The sequence below is a fragment of the Barbus barbus genome (assembly GCF_936440315.1).
Source record: "Barbus barbus genome assembly, chromosome: 16".
Taxonomy (NCBI): domain Eukaryota; kingdom Metazoa; phylum Chordata; class Actinopteri; order Cypriniformes; family Cyprinidae; genus Barbus; species Barbus barbus.
Window position 1 is genome coordinate 31,568,349 of NC_136744.1, and position 15,307 is coordinate 31,583,655.

The following is a 15,307-nucleotide window of genomic DNA, read 5'->3' on the forward strand; positions in this document are numbered from 1 at the left end:
CGCTTCAGCGGCGTGGTCTCCTCTTCTGTAGACGGCTAGAACGCTCACGTTCTACGTTCAGAAATGATGATGCTGTTGAAAAAAGGAGCCATAGAAATGGTTCCTCCAGCTCAGAGCGAATCAGGCTTTTACAGCCATTACTTCCTCGTTCCCAAGAAGGATGGCGGCCTCCGGCCCATCCTCGATCTCAGACGCCTGAATCGCGCCCTCGTGAGGAGGTCGTTCAGGATGATCACACTGAAGCAGATCCTCTCGCAAATTCGCTCAGAGGACTGGTTCTGTTCCCTGGACCTGAAAGACGCATACTTTCACGTCCAGATAGCCCCCCCATCACAGACGATTCTTGAGATTCGCCTTTGAGGGAGTGGCTTATCAGTACACGGTCCTTTCCTTTGGACTGTCCCTGGCCCCACGCACTTTTACGAAGTGCATGGACGCGGCTCTTTCCCCTCTCAGGCAGATGGGAATCCGCATTCTCAATTACCTCGACGACTGGCTCATTCTGGCCCAGTCAGAGGTACAACTACTCTCACACAGAGCCCTCCTCCTCAGCCACCTAGAATGCCTGGGGCTCAGGGTCAATTTTGCCAAGAGCGCGCTGTTTCCCAGCCGACGGGTGTCGTTTCTGGGAACAGTTTTGGACTCAGCTCAGATGAGAGCTGTGCTAGCGCCGGAACGCGCTCTGGCCATTTAAAAGCTCGCAGCCTCCTTCCAGAGCGGCACCGCTCGCCCCGTCAAAGCGTTTCAGAGGATGCTGGGCCTCATGGCCACAGCATCGCCGGTGCTACAGTTGGGCCTGCTTCGCATGCGGCCCCTTCAGCGCTGGTTGAAACCACGGGTTCCACCCCACGCATGGCGACATGATCGCCTACATATCAGGGTGAGCCAGGCCTGTGTAACAGCCCTGGTCCCCTGGAAGAACCCACGATGGTTCAGAAAGGGTGTGGCCATAGGGATGGTCTGCAGCAGGAAAGTTGTCACAACAGACGCCTCCAACATGGGTTGGGGGCGCTGTGCGAAGGCAAACCGACCTTTGGTCGAAGGCGGAGCAGAACCTCCACATCAACTGCTTAGAAATGCTAGCAGTGTGTCGAGCCTGCCAGTTTTTCCTGCCAGAGCTAAAGGGACGACATTTGCTGATCCGCTCAGACAACATGTCAGTGGTGTCCTATGTAAATCACCAGGGAGGTCTCTCCTCGAAGCGCCTCTTCCTTATGGTAGAGCGACTTCTGGAGTGGGCTCAGCTCAACTTGCGCTCGCTGAGAGGAGCAAATTTGCCGGGCAGATTGAACCGAGGAGCGGATATGCTATCACGGAGCAACGTCCCCTCAGAAGAGTGGATGCTCCATCCGCAGACGGTTCGAATGATCTGGAGAATCTTTGGCAAGGCCGAAGTAGACCTTTTCGCCTCCAAAGACAACTCTCACTGCCCAGCCTATTATTCGAAGGTCAAGGACGCGTTGGCCCACGACTGGCCCAACCTCCTCCTTTATGCATACCCTCCGATCGCTCTGATTCCTCAGGTCATCAGGCGAATCAGGGAACAACGACACAAGGTCTTGTTGGTGGCCCCCCTGTGGGAGAACCAGCCTTGGATGTCAGAGCTGACCCAGCTGCTAACCGCAGCCCCCTGGTCCGTGCCCCTGAGACGAGATCTCCTCTCTCAGGTGAATGGTTTGTGGCACCCTCTTCCCAAACTGTGGGCGCTTCACCTCTGGCCGCTCAACGGGAGCCTACCAGCCTCCCAGAGCGAGTGCTAAATACCATTTCTGAGGCTAGAGCCCCGTCTACGAGACGCCTCTATGCCCTTAAATGGGCGGTTTTCTCCAAATGGTGTCTAAACCGCGGTGAGGACCCCCCTACATCTGAGTTGGCGGTGATTCTGTCCTTCCTGCAGGAACTGCCGGATAAAGGACGCTCTCCCTCCACACTCGGGGTGTTCGTATCGGCAATAGTGGCCTTCCACGCCCCTATTGCGGGCCAATCAGTGGGCAGGGACAATGCTATCGTCCGTTTTCTAAGGGGTGCCAAGAGGCTGAATCCGCCTCGGCCCCTTACTGTCCCTACATGGGACTTACCCACTGTGCTGAGGGCCCTGAGGGGCCCTCCTTTTTGAGCCGCTCCAGTCCACGAACCTTTGGTCACTGTCGCTGAAGACTGCTCTGCTACTAGCACTAGCGTCAGTCAAGCGAGTAGGAGACCTGCAGGCGCTGTCTGTGAGCCCCGCCTGCCTGGAATTTGGGCCAAACGACTCCAAGGTCGTCCTAAAACCAAGGCATGGATACGTACCTAAGGTACTTTCCACTCCGTTCAGAGCTCAGGTCATCAAACTCTCCGCGCTTCCTCCCTCCGAGGAGGACCGGGAGTTAATTTTGTGATGCCATGTTAGAGCCCTACGGATCTACTTTGAGCGTTCCGCCTCCTTCAGGCGCACGGAACAGCTCTTTGTTAGCTTCGGTAACCGCGCCAAAGGGCTTCCGGTCACGAAGCAGAGACTCTCTAAGTGGATAGTGGATGCCGTTACGCTGGCTTACTCTTCCTTGGGCCTTCAATGCCCCATTGGAGTACGAGCCCATTTGACTAGAGGCATTGCCTCGTCACGGGCCTGGTCTAGCAGTGTGTCTATTACAGACATTTGTGCGGCGGCCGGCTGGGCCTCGCCGTCCACATTTGCAAGGTTTTATAAGCTGGATGTACCGGCCTTGCAGGCCAGGGTCCTATCTGCTTAGATGAGTATGACTTACGTTGTGGGAATAACCCTAATGGAGAACTCTTGACTGCACGGGCACTCAAGCTCTCTGATGGGTTCCTTGCATATCTCAGCCCTGAAAGTGCTGAGTATGCGAGGAATGCATGGAATGACCCGGGCCGAGCGTGACCCCTACGAGCTCAGCTCGCTTTAGCCCGAGTATACTATTATACTTCCCTCTGAGCATGGAATGCTTATGGAGGTATTTTACACAGTCGTTCCTCTACCATAGCACGGCGTGATTGAATTGTGTTCCCATAGCGTCTTTAGCAAGACGCAGTACGAGTGGAGTATCGATAGGGAACGTACTCGGTTACTATCGTAACCTCGGTTCCCTGAGATACGGAACGAGTACTGCGTACTTTGCCGTGCCAGGTAGCTGCACGACTCAGTCGTCGCTTCAGTCGAAGTAAACCTGAGGATCCTATGGCCAGACGGCCGATTATATTCGCCAGATAACCCCGCCCATTCTGGCGGGATCTGGCGGGCTCCGTCGCCATAGGCTCATGCAGCTCCGCTGCCGACACATTGGTTCGTTTTTAACACACTGCACGAACCAATGATCGTGCAGTTTCACTGCGTGATTGAATAAGGCTTCAGTAAAGGAGAAAAAAAGGCTTTTTCCCATAGCGTCTTTAGCAAGACGCAGTACTCGTTCCGTATCTCAGGGAACCGAGGTTACGATAGTAACCGAGTACGTTTTCCACTGTATTACACAGGTTCAGTAAATGATGGGAGAGTATTCATGTTTAGAGGAATAATTCATGTCGATCCAGGGTTTGGGGTTTGAATGAAACATCACTGAGCTGCGTCAGGAGTAAAGGTCACAGGTCACAGCGAGCGGGCGGCTCGTTTCCTCTCGTCTGAATAATGTAGGAAACTCACAGCGTGGGAAAGAGCAGGAGAGACCACGTGCAGAGCAGAGCTCAAGTAGAGACAGAAACACAGATGGAGAGAGAGAAAGAGAGACGAATGCTGCATCACAGATCTCAGATCAGATCATCTCCACAAGAAACTGCCTCAGCAAGCTTCACTCATTAACTTGATGTTTATCCAAAACATGGGACAGAGTGAAAGGAACTGATCTGACTCAGCTGAGAATTCACATTCATTACAGTCAGACCGAGATCAGCTAAACAAAGAGATCATTGCAGATCTAACACATTCTGCTCATGTTCAAGCCTGAGAGGATTCTAGTGTTTGAATATTTAGAATTCAACTGTTCATTTAAGAATTCATCCTGACCGAATAAGAGGAGACCTCGTTTAAATAACTAAAGATAGATGTGTGTGTGTGTCTCTCTCTCTCTCTCTGAGTGTATGTGTGTGTGTGTGTGTATGTGTATGTGTCTCTCTCTCTGAGTGTGTGTGTGTGTGTCTCTCTCTGAGTGTGTGTGTGTATGTGTCTCTCTCTCTGAGTGTGTGTGTGTGTGTGTGTCTCTCTCTCTCTGAGTGTGTGTGTGTGTGTGTCTCTCTCTCTGAGTGTGTGTGTATGTGTGTGTGTGTGTGTGTCTCTCTCTCTGAGTGTATGTGTGTGTGTGTGTCTCTCTCTCTCTGAGTGTGTGTGTGTGTGTGTGTCTCTCTCTCTGAGTGTATGTGTGTGTGTGTGTGTGTGTGTGTCTCTCTCTCTGAGTGTGTGTGTGTATGTGTCTCTCTCTCTGAGTGAGTGTGTGTGTCTCTCTCTGTGAGTGTGTGTGTGTGTGTGTCTCTCTCTCTGAGTGTGTGTGTGTGTGTGTGTCTCTCTCTCTGAGTGTGTGTGTGTGTGTGTCTCTCTCTCTGAGTGTGTGTGTATGTGTGTGTGTGTGTGTGTCTCTCTCTCTGAGTGTATGTGTGTGTGTGTGTCTCTCTCTCTCTGAGTGTGTGTGTGTGTCTCTCTCTCTCTGAGTGTATGTGTGTGTGTGTGTCTCTCTCTCTGAGTGTATGTGTGTGTGTGTGTGTGTGTGTGTCTCTCTCTCTCTGAGTGTGTGTGTGTGTGTGTCTCTCTCTCTGAGTGTGTGTGTGTGTGTGGCTGAGCTCTCACCCTGCCGTTGGTCTCTATACTGATGTCCTCCTTCTGCTGCCAGCTGGTCGTCTTACAGCGCTCCACCGACAGGAAGTCAGGAGCCTGCACAGGAAGATTTAGTGATTTGTGTGTGGTCCTGATGGGGGCGCTGTGGTCAGATGTGTGTGTGTCTGTGTGTGTGATGTCAGTGGAGGGATAAGAATATCTGTAAGCAGTTTCAGCGGCCCGGTGTGCTCCACATGCTCATCAACAGACACCAGCAGCTCCAGAGAACGCAAGACACACACTTGACACACACCAAAACATACAGAAATAATGTGTCTGCACCACTGCTGAACAGCTACACTGTGTTTACTAGAAATGTGTGGTTAACCTTTTAAAGTTGCAATGACACTGAAGTAGTGTATTCTGACATGCATCCGAGTGCAACAGATTATCAAAAAAAGATTATATGTAGGGCGGGACTTGGTTCTGTGCATCAGTTGTTGATTGGATGCTGAGCTGGGGGTGTGGCACTCAGAGCTGTATGCAGATGAGCGGGAGCAGAGTTTAAAACTGAAATATGTGTCCCTGCAGCACAGAAGCAGTCATGAGTAACACAGGTATATTTGCAGCAATAGCCAACAATACATTGTATGGATCAAAATTATACATTTCTCTTTAATGACAAAAATCATGAAGATATTAAGATCATGTTCCATGAAGATATTTTGTAAATTTCCTACTGTAAATATATCAAAACTTCATTTTTGATTAGTAATATGCATTGCTAAGAACTTCATTTGAACAACTTTAAAGGAGATTTTCTCAATATTTAGATTTTCAAAATTTAAATTTTGTGGTTTTGTGGTCCAGGGTCACATTTGCATGGCTGAATTGTGCAATATAAGATCTATAATATGCGTTTAAAAAATTAAGTTGAATTTTCATTTCATGTCAACTTTAATGGCTGACACGGATACAATATTAAATTTATGTTCATTCATAAAAAATATCTAGCGCTGTTTTTAGATTTTGGAACTGACACAAGAGTTAACTAGTACTGGTAATCAGTCTAATGTGGATTCTCTCTAAAGCTTGAGTGATATATTGGTCTATTGTTACTTCAAACTAAAGTAATAAATCCTGAGGTGCTGGATGAAGATGGGATGCACTGAAAACTCTCCTGTTTTCATCAGCTCAATGTGTCCACATTGTGTGTGCGGTCTGAGGCGCGCCTCCCTCTCAGATGTTTGTGATTCCAGAGAAGGATCAGATACTCACATAGATCTGATGTCAGGCCCTAAAAATACCCATAAACCCCCAAACATCCCGACTGCCCACAGCACTCCCTCAGGTTAACATTCACATGACATCAGCTCGTGTTTATTCACCGGTGAGAGACGTCTGCTAAATTAAGAGTGGAATGACCTCCCGTTCAGACTCGCTCTGATCCGACCCTTTAGGACTCATTTCTACACCCAGGCTTTTGGAGAAGTCTTATTTATTTTGTTTGTTTTACAGTGTTTTTCAGCTGTTTACACACTAAATCTTTCCTCGTCACACAGTTTCTGAAAGCTGTCACTCAAACAGCAGAAGCACACCAAATCTGCAAAACCAGACACTAATTATCAGCCTTTGACCCAGTTTTCAATTTCATAAAACACTTTTTGCAAAACACAACACACAATTCTCTATGTAACACACAAATCTAACAGGAAGTATCTTGATTTCCTTTTTTAAACACAACCAATCAAAATGCCTCACTAATTCATCACTAACTCCTAACATGAGCTTCACTGAACACCAACCAATCTATAAACACACATCTACTCAACTACACAAGCTTGATGTGTTTCTTTTCTTTCGTTCTGTGTAATACTGTATTCACAAACACAAATGCTTACAGTAAAAAAAGTTTACTTTCAATCATCAAAGATTTTAAAATCTTGTGAATTACTTATAAAGCCCTGAATGGCTTAGCTCCTCAGTACTTGAGCAAGCTCTTATCACATTATAGTCCTTCACGTCCGCTGCGATCTCAAAACTCTGGCCGTTTGATAATACCTAGAATATCAAAATCAACTGCAAGCGGCAGATCCTTTTCCTATTTAGCACCCAAACTCTGGAACAATCTACCTAACACTGTTCAGGAGGCAGACACACTCTGTCAGTTTAAATCTAGATTAAAGACACATCTCTTTAACCTGGCTCACACATAACACACTAATACACTTCTATTATTCAAATCTGTTAAAGGATAGTTAGTCTGCATTAATTAGATCAACCGGAACCGGGAACACTCCCCATAACACATGATGTACTCATTACATCATAAGAAGAATGGCATCTACGCTAATATTAGTCTGTTTCTCTCTTATTCTGTTTCTCAGTCTATGTCCGGATCAGATGGTGGATCGGCGCTGGGAGATGATGTCTGATCGTCGGCAGAGGCCGGACACCTGGATGAGCCCCGGGAACATATCCCTAGTGAAGACCTCGACTTAAATACAATAAAACTAAAAATAAAACAAAATACCTAAAAATATCATGAAATACCGAATTATATAATACTATTATTGTTAGAAATTGCAACAATATAAAATCGAAATAAATACATTTATACTGATATATATATATTTATACTCATATAACTGAGTCTGGTTTCTCCCAAGGTTTTTCCTCCATTCTGTCACCGATGGGAGTTTTGGTTCCTTGCCGCTGTCGTCTCTGGTTTGCTCAGTTGGGGACACTTGATTTCTAGTGATTATCATCAATTTGATTTCACAGATACTATTTAAACTAAACTGATCTAGACAATGACATCACTGAGCTCAATAATGAAATGCCTTTAACTGAAAATTGAGTGTTTAATATTATTATACATTACTGACACTCTATCCTCCTATTTGATACTGTTAAGTGCTTTGACACAATCTGTATTGATAAAAGCACTATATAAATAAAGCTGACTTGACTTGACTGACTGGACGAGAGGAGGAGCTGGGGATGGAGGTGGGTGATTAGTTCCTGAGCGAAGCGATGGCTGCTGAATAATGACTGAAGGGACCTTATGAAGGGAATTATGATTAGTGTCGTGATCCTATAGGTAGACGTGGATCGTGAAACTGTATCGTGAGACGTGAAGCAAGCTTAACTAACATGCCTGTCAGAACTATCGCTATGCTTAACGTAAGACAAATGTGTGCTTTTGAGATGTGTTTGTGATATTTTGAATGTAGTGCTTCATTTTGCAAGAGATGTGAGGCATTTTACATTTTGTGTGTGCAATTCTTGGATTTGTGTGTAAAGCTTTGAAAAAAAGAGGCAAAGTTTTGGAAATGCCTGTAAGCAGTGGAACTGTAAACTGTAATCTATGCCTGATATTTGCTGCTGTAATTGTTCTTTGGGATGCACATGATGAATCAGAAATGTGCTTTATTAATAAACTCTAACTGTAAAAACCCTTTTATTGTTTTCTTACTTTAGACTTAGGTTTTGTGTGTAATCCTTATAATCATCTGAACACAAGTGTGTGTGTGTGTGTGTGTGTGTGTGTGTGTATCTCACCATATTGGACGTTGCGTCTCGGTGGAGATTGTGACTGTGAACGCTGCCGATCTCTGTTTGCGAACTGGACTGAGACATGCCCTCAAAAAACGGCCTAAAACACACACACACACACACACACCTTATGTCCAGGTACTGACATTTAACCACACAGCTTTGAACAAATAACAACACAAAGGAAGCAGATCAAACTCAGACCATCAGATGACAGGACTCTCCTACTTGAGTTTGGGTTTTGGGGTGCTCAGGACGCTCTCGTTGTCCTCCAGCTCCGGCCCGCTGTCGCTCTGATTATACACCTCCAGACTGTCATACAGCAGATCCAGATCCTCCTCCACCTCCTGCGTTTGATCCACCGGGTCTGAGTCCAGAACCTGAGACATCAGACAGACAGAAAACAACCAGACAGTAGCCACGTTTACATGCATGAAATAACCTGTTAGTAATCAGACTGACGGCTCAATCAGACTGAAATATATATATATAATATAAATTAGATTCAAATATACCTTTTGTACATATGCAGAACTGAGATGCATATCTTTACATACATTTTATATTTTATGAATGTGCATATGTTTAATTATGTCTCAGATCTTACAAAGACGTGATCTCCTCTGTCATGCACACTGCGCACATTTGTGATGATAAAAGAAGAGCACAATTGCACAAGTGTTCGACTAAATCAAGCAGAAACCAGACCCTGTCACACTCAAGATTGACGAGCACAGCAAACATGTCCAGTGTGAAACCTGCTGGAAGAGCTCACCTCATCTGTGACTTTGAATCTCTTCAGTAAGGCCACAAACTTCTGCTTGAAGTTGGGTTGCTGTGAACATCAGACGAGACTGTTATCAGAATCAGTGTTACAAATAAACATGAATAAACTTCCTCTGCTGTACTACTGTCATACAGACAGACAGATAGTAAGACAGACAGTAAGACAGACAGTAAGACAGACAGTAAGACAGACGACAGACAGACAGACGAGACAGACAGACAGACAGTAAGACAGACGACAGACAGACAGACAGACGACACACAGACAGAAAGACAGACAGACAGATGATACACAGACTAGGGATGTAACGATTACCGGTTTGACGATAAATCATGATAAAATTCCCCACAGTTAGTATTACCATTTCATATTTTAATTATCATTAAAACCGTACTCGATTACCGCGATCTGAACAACTGAGGATAAATAGGCTACTGCCCAGCATAAAGCAGTTTTCAGTAACAGTGTCACGTGCGCACAGCAGCAGAGTAGTTTCGTTTTGAGTGAAAATAAAGTGGAAAATCTAGGAGATTTTAAAAGAGTGCTAAGGGAATTATACAAATGAATATATGAATAAATTAATTATATGAATATACCTCTGCAGGTTCTGACTGTCATCAGAAACGATTCGGTGGCATTTTGTTTTCATCTTCGCTCCATATAATAGTTTACCTTCTTAATCGCAATACTGCTTTATCCACGGAGTTCACGGGGAAACAGCTGTAATTCAGCTTTTCCATAAGCGCCACCTGCTGTCAGAGAGTGGATTTACAGAGACTTATATTTACATTCAGCCTGTGTGCAGTTTCTGTCTGGCCAAAAACAGACCGAATTTGCATGCCCTGCTGTAAATACTGACCGGTTGATGAAAAACAAGCCTATGTGGATTCTACACATTTAAACAATTCAGATAAGCTATATAGAATTATTTATGGAGCAGATAAAATACATATAATAATTTATTAATCAATTATCATTTTGACTTAACCCTTTTCTTTCTTTAAAGGCTGAAATGTGAGGTTTACCTTTTTACGAAACTTTTTCAAAGCTTTATTTGAACATTTACATTAGATATTTGAACATGATATTAAACTGTTGTCATTTAAAATCCGAACAGTATCGTTATTGTTTTAGTGATTATGCAAACAAAAAGTCATTTTATTTGTTGTTTGTTGATTTTTAAATATAAAACATGGTGAAGTGATTTATGTGTCGGTACTTTTTGAACATCTCAGCATATTTTAACAACACCGTGATGATACTGATAACTGTGATAATTTTGGTCACTATAATCGTGATAAGAAATGTTCATACCGTTACATCCCTAACACACACACACAGACAGACAGAAACACAGCGCTCCTCACTCGTGTTATTGAGACCGATCGGATCATTTTCCGTCTGGGTTTTTTTGGCTTTCGTATGTCATCATCTTCATCGTACAAATCCTACGACACCGGAGTTAGAAATCATAATCAGAAAAAGATGTATTGACGAGCATGATTACACACACAGCAGATCTGAATTGGTCTACGTGTATTTATGTATAAAATAATCCATCAGATACAATTATGCAAGGGAATGTGAATGAGAAAGGGGCAGGATGTGTTAAATAAATGCAAGTAGGTAACTTTTGTTTTATTTTATGAATTTTATGAGTCTTCAATGCATCCAACCTGTGTGTGTCCAGCTTCATCACTGCCCTCCTGCCCTGATGAATAACTGTCATCATCATCCTCTGAGTAATTATCCATGTCAGGAGACCGATCTGAGAAACACACAGGTCAAAGGGCACGCACCTGTAACTCGACCTTCAGAGACGTAACACACCAGATGTGATCGATGACCACTGTGTTCTTATCCAAGTGCCTGACAATGTGTGATATTATGATGAACAGATCAGCAATGTGTGTGTGTGTGTGTGTGTGTGTGTGCGAGTGAGTGTGTGTCTCTGTGTGTGTGCGTGAGTATGCGAGTGTGTGTCTCTGTGTGTGTGCGTGAGTATGCGAGTGTGTGTCTCTGTGTGTGTGCGTGAGTATGCGAGTGTGTGTGTGTGTGTGTGTGTGTGTGTGAGAGAGTGTGTGTGTGTGAGTGTGTATGAGTGTGTGTGTGAGTGTGTATGAGTGTGTGTGTGAGTGAGTGTGTGTCTCTGTGTGTGTGCGTGAGCATGCGAGTGTGTGTGTGTGTGTGTGTGTGTGAGAGTGTGTGTGTGTGAGTGTGTATGAGTGTGTGTGTGAGTGTGTATGAGTGTGTGTGTGTGTGAGTGAGTGTGTGTCTCTGTGTGTGTGCGTGAGCATGCGAGTGTGTGTGTGTGTGTGTGTGTGTGTGTGTGTGTGTGTGAGAGTGTGTGTGTGTGAGTGTGTGAGTGAGTGTGTGAGTGAGTGTGTGTGCGTGAGTATGCGAGTGTGTGTGTGTGTGTGTGTGCATGTTTTTGTGACAAATGAGGACAAATGTGTATAATGACACAGGTATTACAAGCAGAAGGTGATTTTGACCTGTGTTTTTGAAGATCTAAAAATGCACAAAGTCTCCTGTGAGGGCTAAGTTTAGGTGTAGGGTTGGTGTAGGGCAATAGCACACACAGTTTGTTCAGTATAAAAACCATTACGCCTATGGAGAGTCCCCATTTAGATAGCTAAGTAAACATGAACTTTTGAGTGTGTGTGTGAGTGTGTGTGTACCCAAGGCTTTGCTCTTGGCTCCAGTCTGGCCGCTGCTGTACTCGTGGTCGATGGGTTGACTGGACAGTGAGAACACGCTAATCTCAGCTACGCATGTCAGTGCTTCCTTCATGTTGCTATAGAGACCCAGAATCTGTCCGCCGTCTGTGGGATGCTGCAGCACCTGATCAAACACCTGCTGTCAGTCACATCTCACACTCACTCCAGCTTCACTTATTCATATCAGAGTTCATTCACAGCACCATTTAAATTATATACAAAAAATAACAAGAAAAAACTATTCATTTCAAATGAAGGTAGAGGAATGAAACCAGTTCATCTAAAACCTGAGCAATATTCTATTTTCACAAAGTCATAGAAAAAACTGCATTAACATACAGAAAATAATATGACTACATCAAACTAATAGTAACAACATATATCTGGATGGATTTAATATGTGAAAATAATATGAAATAATATGTGTACGTACATGTGTGTGTGTGTGTGTGTGTGTGTGTGTTTATTGACTTCAGACTGAAGCATCTGAGTAAAAACAAAAGAAAGCAGTGGAATCAGCAGTGCAAGTGTGAGACTGAAGACAGACAGCTCACATTCACTGAGAACCATAAAAGCACTGACAGCCAATCACAATCCATGAGCTTGAGAGGTCAAACGAGTTGTTTTCAACCAGGTATCATTGTTTCTTTCACAGAACGGAAGCCTTGCGGATTGCAAAAGCTGATTCTAAATCATCAGTTCTTATTTTTGCTGGATCTATCTGCCGCTTTTGACACTGTCAATCATCAGATACTCCTGTCCACCCTCTCATCGCTGGGCATCACTGGGACTCCTCTTCGCTGGTTTGAATCCTGTTGTGCCGCGCTAGTGAACCGAAACATGAAACGTATTCAGTGATGTAAGACCTGGCTCTGTATTGGCTCTCTAGCCTGTGGAAAAGCAACCGGTTCTTAAAGCGCTCGCCAGTCGAATTAACTAAGAACCGGCTATAGCACTGGCTCTGAACTAGCACCTGGAACTGCTTTGGTGGAAAAGAGGTATCAAATGTACATCTGCATCCCAACTCAAGCTCCTGTTCTAATGTGCATTTCTAACTAAGAGACAAAACTTGTAATATTACATGTTCAGTGCTACCAAATCAGGTGCTGCTGCCACTGCTGTTCGATGTTAGTCTGGAGCCCTGATAATATAAATTGTAGTGTAAAATGTTACTGTAATTTGAAATTTCGTCTGTTTAACTGTAATAGAAATATATAGCTTTAGTAGACCTTTTTTTCTTTTAGTTTTAGTATAACATTATTATACCATGCATAATTTTACCTTTTTTTGTTTAAAGAAGAAACCAAACTAATGTATAGTTGACATTTGAGGCTCAATGCTATAGAAAAGCAATAAAGGTTCAGGAAGAGTGTTTTCAGCCTTTTTTAAAATATATATTTTATATAAAAAATATGGCATGCAGCTTCAAACAATAAATCTGTTCAAAATAATCGTTATTAATAATCGCAATTACAATCTCAAGGAAATAATCGACCATTATGATTTTTGTCATAATCGTGCCCTAGCTGCACGGATCTCAGGCTGCCTGCAGGACATCTCGGCATGGATGAAAGAACATCACCTACAGCTCAACCTGGCAAAGACTGAGCTTCTTGTCTTCCCTGCCACTCCGACATCAACTTCGGTCAGAAATCTTAGTGTAATCTTTGATGACCAGCTGACCTTCAAAGAGCACATTGCAAAGACTGCTCGTTCCTGCAGGTTTGCACTACACAACATCAGAAAGATCAGGCCCTTTCTGACAAAGCATGCTGCACAACTTCTTGTCCAGGCGCTTGTTGTTTCTAGACTGGACTACTGCAATGCTCTTCTGAATGGTCTGCCATCAAACACAATCAAACCTCTACAAATGATTCAGAATGCAGCGGCACGACTGATCTTCAACGAGCCCAAAAGAGCGCATGCTACACCTCTCTTCATCTCCTTGCACTTGCTACCAGTGGCAGCTCGCATCCAGTTCAAGACACTGATGCTTGCGTACAGAACTACCACAGGCTCAGCACCCTCCTACTTCCACTCACTATTACAAACCTACATCCCCTCCAGAAGTCTGAGATCTGCTAGTGAGCGACGCCTTGTGGTACCATCACAGAGAGGCTCAAAATCACTCTCCAGAACATTCTCGTTCACCATTCCTGGCTGGTGGAATAATCTTCCCACCTCTATCCGGAACGCCGGATCCCTGGCAATCTTCAAGCGACAGCTGAAAACTCATCTCTTTTGACACTATTTGACTTCATCCTTAAAAAACAAAACAAAATAAAAACTCTTCTCTTTTTATTCCTTCCCTTTCTAGCTTGTACTTATTTGAACAATGCTTGAGACTTGGTATTACGAGCACTTCCTGTGTCTGTTTGCCTCTTTAAGAAGAATCACTTAATGTATTCCCCAACCGTAAGTCGCTTTGGATAAAAGCGTCTGCAAAATGAATAAATGTAAATGTGAGCATTTAAAGCCACAGACGACAAAACTGCAGCGCTTTTAATAAACAGAATATTTTCCACTGGTGTGAATGCTAATTTTGTTATCGTTATGATTATTGTTCTTGGTGTGAACGAGGTTTAACAGCTTTTACCTCGGCCATGTTGATGACTCCGACCGCCAGGGTCTTGTAGCCCAGAATGGTTCTGTTTTTGTAGCGTTTTCTTCTCTGCAGCATTATCTGCAGGCGGTTGGCATCTCTCTTCAGGAAGTGAGGATACTGTCACGACACGACGGGACAGAAACATGTAAGAGGAACACCAGACATCACGGCTCTCACAAACACAATCATCTGAGAGTCAGGAATAAATGACATTTACAGGGACACTTCACCCAGTCATCATTCACTGCTGTTCCAAACCTGTGTGACTTTCTTTTGTAAAAGAAGACATTCTGAAGAACATTGGGGTTCAAACAACATTGAGACGTTTCTCACATCTCACTGACAAATCTCATATCTCATCTGCTGTGCTCCACTGAAGAAAGACATACAAGTGTGAATGGCATATGGGAAAGTAAATGATGACAGAATGATCATTAATGGGTGAATTTGTGTGTTTTTCTGCAGAATATCCTCACTGATGAATCATTCACTGAATTGAGAGAGTCGTACCTGCAGAGAGAACGTGAGTTCCAGCTCTGTCTCCATCAGACCGCTGGGAGGAAGAGCATACTCGTTTGATCGCAGCATTCGTTTGGAGCCCTGCACACACACACACACACACGTAAATGTATGATTATACACATCACCATACTAAACATCCACCATATTGTTGTCTTTAAATTATTTAATTTAGTTATATTAATATAATGTCCATTAAATATCTGAAAGATAACTGTAAACTAGAGATACACAACATTAAGCTGACACAATATGTATGATTTTATTGATTTTTATAACAGAAGTATCAGAGGTTCATATCAGCCTAGATATAAACATTTAAACCATTTCCACTCGAGTCTTTCAGTGGTTTCTATGAAGATGTTTCTGAGGCTCTAGCAGTG

General features: G+C 43.9%; 1 protein-coding gene across 1 annotated transcript in view; it reads right to left on the reverse strand.

Moving 5' to 3' along the window:
- The window catches only part of LOC306882781 (phosphofurin acidic cluster sorting protein 1-like), a 54,918-nt gene that overhangs the window by 20,037 nt on the left and 19,574 nt on the right, over nucleotides 1-15,307 (reverse strand). The window contains exons 3-11 of the mRNA XM_079437666.1: nucleotides 14,916-15,005; nucleotides 14,397-14,522; nucleotides 11,762-11,924; nucleotides 10,757-10,848; nucleotides 10,448-10,528; nucleotides 9,069-9,128; nucleotides 8,522-8,673; nucleotides 8,300-8,393; nucleotides 4,769-4,852 (exon numbers count right to left, since the gene is read on the reverse strand). Of these exons, the coding sequence (XP_079293792.1) occupies nucleotides 4,769-4,852; nucleotides 8,300-8,393; nucleotides 8,522-8,673; nucleotides 9,069-9,128; nucleotides 10,448-10,528; nucleotides 10,757-10,848; nucleotides 11,762-11,924; nucleotides 14,397-14,522; nucleotides 14,916-15,005 (942 nt within the window). The remainder of the gene's footprint in view (nucleotides 1-4,768; nucleotides 4,853-8,299; nucleotides 8,394-8,521; nucleotides 8,674-9,068; nucleotides 9,129-10,447; nucleotides 10,529-10,756; nucleotides 10,849-11,761; nucleotides 11,925-14,396; nucleotides 14,523-14,915; nucleotides 15,006-15,307) is intronic.